The 2005-nt window shown below is 53.4% G+C and overlaps 1 protein-coding gene across 1 annotated transcript in view; it reads left to right on the plus strand.

Moving 5' to 3' along the window:
- The window catches only part of PARS2 (prolyl-tRNA synthetase 2, mitochondrial), a 6400-nt gene extending 4395 nt beyond the window's left edge, over nt 1-2005 (plus strand). The window contains exon 2 of the mRNA XM_004371700.2: nt 549-2005. Within this exon, the coding sequence (XP_004371757.1) occupies nt 578-2005 (1428 nt within the window). The 5' untranslated portion in view covers nt 549-577. The remainder of the gene's footprint in view (nt 1-548) is intronic.

Genomic DNA, 2005 nt, shown 5'->3' on the forward strand with positions numbered 1-2005 from the left:
TCCAAAATGTCAGCAACAGTTGTCTGGGCAGAGGAATTATGGCTAGTCGTCTTTTTTGTTTCCCTGTTTCCCCTCAGTTTTCTATAATAATGGCAAATATTGAGCTCATAGTATGACTAGATCCTGCTCTAAGAACTTTCCACAACTCTTCTAGTTCCCACAGTGAGCCTAGGTGCTGTGTTATTACCATTTACAGATGAAGAAAGCAAGCGCAGAGGGCGGAGTCACATGTCCCAGTTCACATGTGTACAGACCTGGGGAAGCGAGACAGGATCCAGGCTGCCTGCTTTCACAGCCTGCACTCTTAATCACTACCCAGTGGTGTCCCTTGTTATTTTTTTCATAATTGAGAAAATACTAATTTTTTTAAATGGCAGTCAGGTAAGAAAAGTAGTGCCTTTATTTGCTAGGATATTAGAGATGAAAGGATTCACAGCTGCAACGCCAGTGGCTGTCTAAGAAGTTTGTTGGAGACCAGACTTAGCTGGCAACTTCATGGTGTTGGAATATGTTTAACACCTGTTTCTGTACAACTTGTTTTTCTCCAGGCGAGAGTGCTTCTCTGTGCTGGGGTGTCATGGAAGGACTGCTGACAAGATGGAGAGCGTTGCCCACCCTGGTCGCCTGCAGTCGCCAGCTCTCCGGGTGTGTTCCCTGCAGCCTTCACCACTGTGCTCCAGGGAGAGGGAAGCGCTTGTTGCTGTCCCGCATGTTCCAGCCGCAGAACCTGCGGGAAGACCAGGTGCTGTCCCAGGAGGGCAGATCTGGGGACCTGACCTGTAAGAGCCAGCGCCTGATGCTTCAGGTGGGCCTGATACACCCGGCGAGCCCCGGCTGTTACCACCTTCTGCCTTATACCGTGCGTGCCATGGAGAAGCTGGTGCGGGTGATAGACCAGGAGATGCAGGCCATCGGGGGGCAGAAGGTCAACATGCCCAGCCTCAGCTCAGCAGAACTCTGGCGAGCCACCAACCGGTGGGACCTGATGGGCAAGGAGCTGCTAAGACTTAGAGACAGACATGACAAGGAATACTGTTTAGGACCAACTCATGAGGAAGCCGTCACAGCTCTGGTTGCCTCCCAGAAGACACTGTCCTACAAACAGCTTCCTTTCCTGCTGTACCAGGTGACAAGGAAGTTTCGGGATGAGCCCAGGCCCCGGTTCGGTCTTCTCCGTGGCCGAGAGTTTTACATGAAGGACATGTACACCTTCGACTCCTCCACAGAGGCTGCCCAGCAGACCTACAGCCTGGTGTGTGGTGCCTACCGCAGCCTGTTTAACAGGCTGGGGCTGCCATTTGTCAAGGTCCAGGCCGACGTGGGCAGCATTGGGGGCACGATGTCTCATGAGTTCCAGCTACCGGTGGATGTCGGCGAGGACCGGCTTGCAGTCTGTCCCGGCTGCAACTTCTCGGCCAACATGGAGACACTAGGCTTGTCACAGATGAACTGCCCTGTGTGCCAGGGACCGCTGACTGAAACCAGAGGCATTGAGGTAGGGCACACGTTTTACCTGGGCACCAAGTACTCCTCCATTTTCAATGCCCGGTTTGCCAATGTCCATGGCAAACCATCCCTGGCCGAAATGGGGTGCTATGGCTTAGGTGTGACGCGGATCTTGGCTGCTGCCATTGAAGTACTCTCTACAGAGGACTGCATTCGCTGGCCTGGCCTCCTGGCCCCTTACCAAGTCTGCCTCATCCCCCCTAAGAGGGGCAGCAAGGAGATGGCGGCCACGGAGCTCATGGGGAGCCTGCACGACCACATTGCTGAGGCAGTGCCGCAGCTTCAGGGTGAAGTCCTGCTGGATGACAGGACTCATCTGACCATTGGAAACAGACTGAAAGACGCCAACAAGCTTGGCTACCCCTTTGTGATAATCGCTGGCAAGAGGGCTCTGGAGGATCCTTCATATCTTGAGGTTTGGTGCCAGAATACTGGTGAGATGGTCTTTCTCAACAAAGAAGGGGTTGTAGAATTACTGAGCACAGTGCAGGTTGTCTAA

The sequence above is a fragment of the Trichechus manatus genome, unplaced genomic scaffold (assembly GCF_000243295.1).
Source record: "Trichechus manatus latirostris isolate Lorelei unplaced genomic scaffold, TriManLat1.0 scaffold00015, whole genome shotgun sequence".
NCBI lineage: Eukaryota > Metazoa > Chordata > Mammalia > Sirenia > Trichechidae > Trichechus > Trichechus manatus.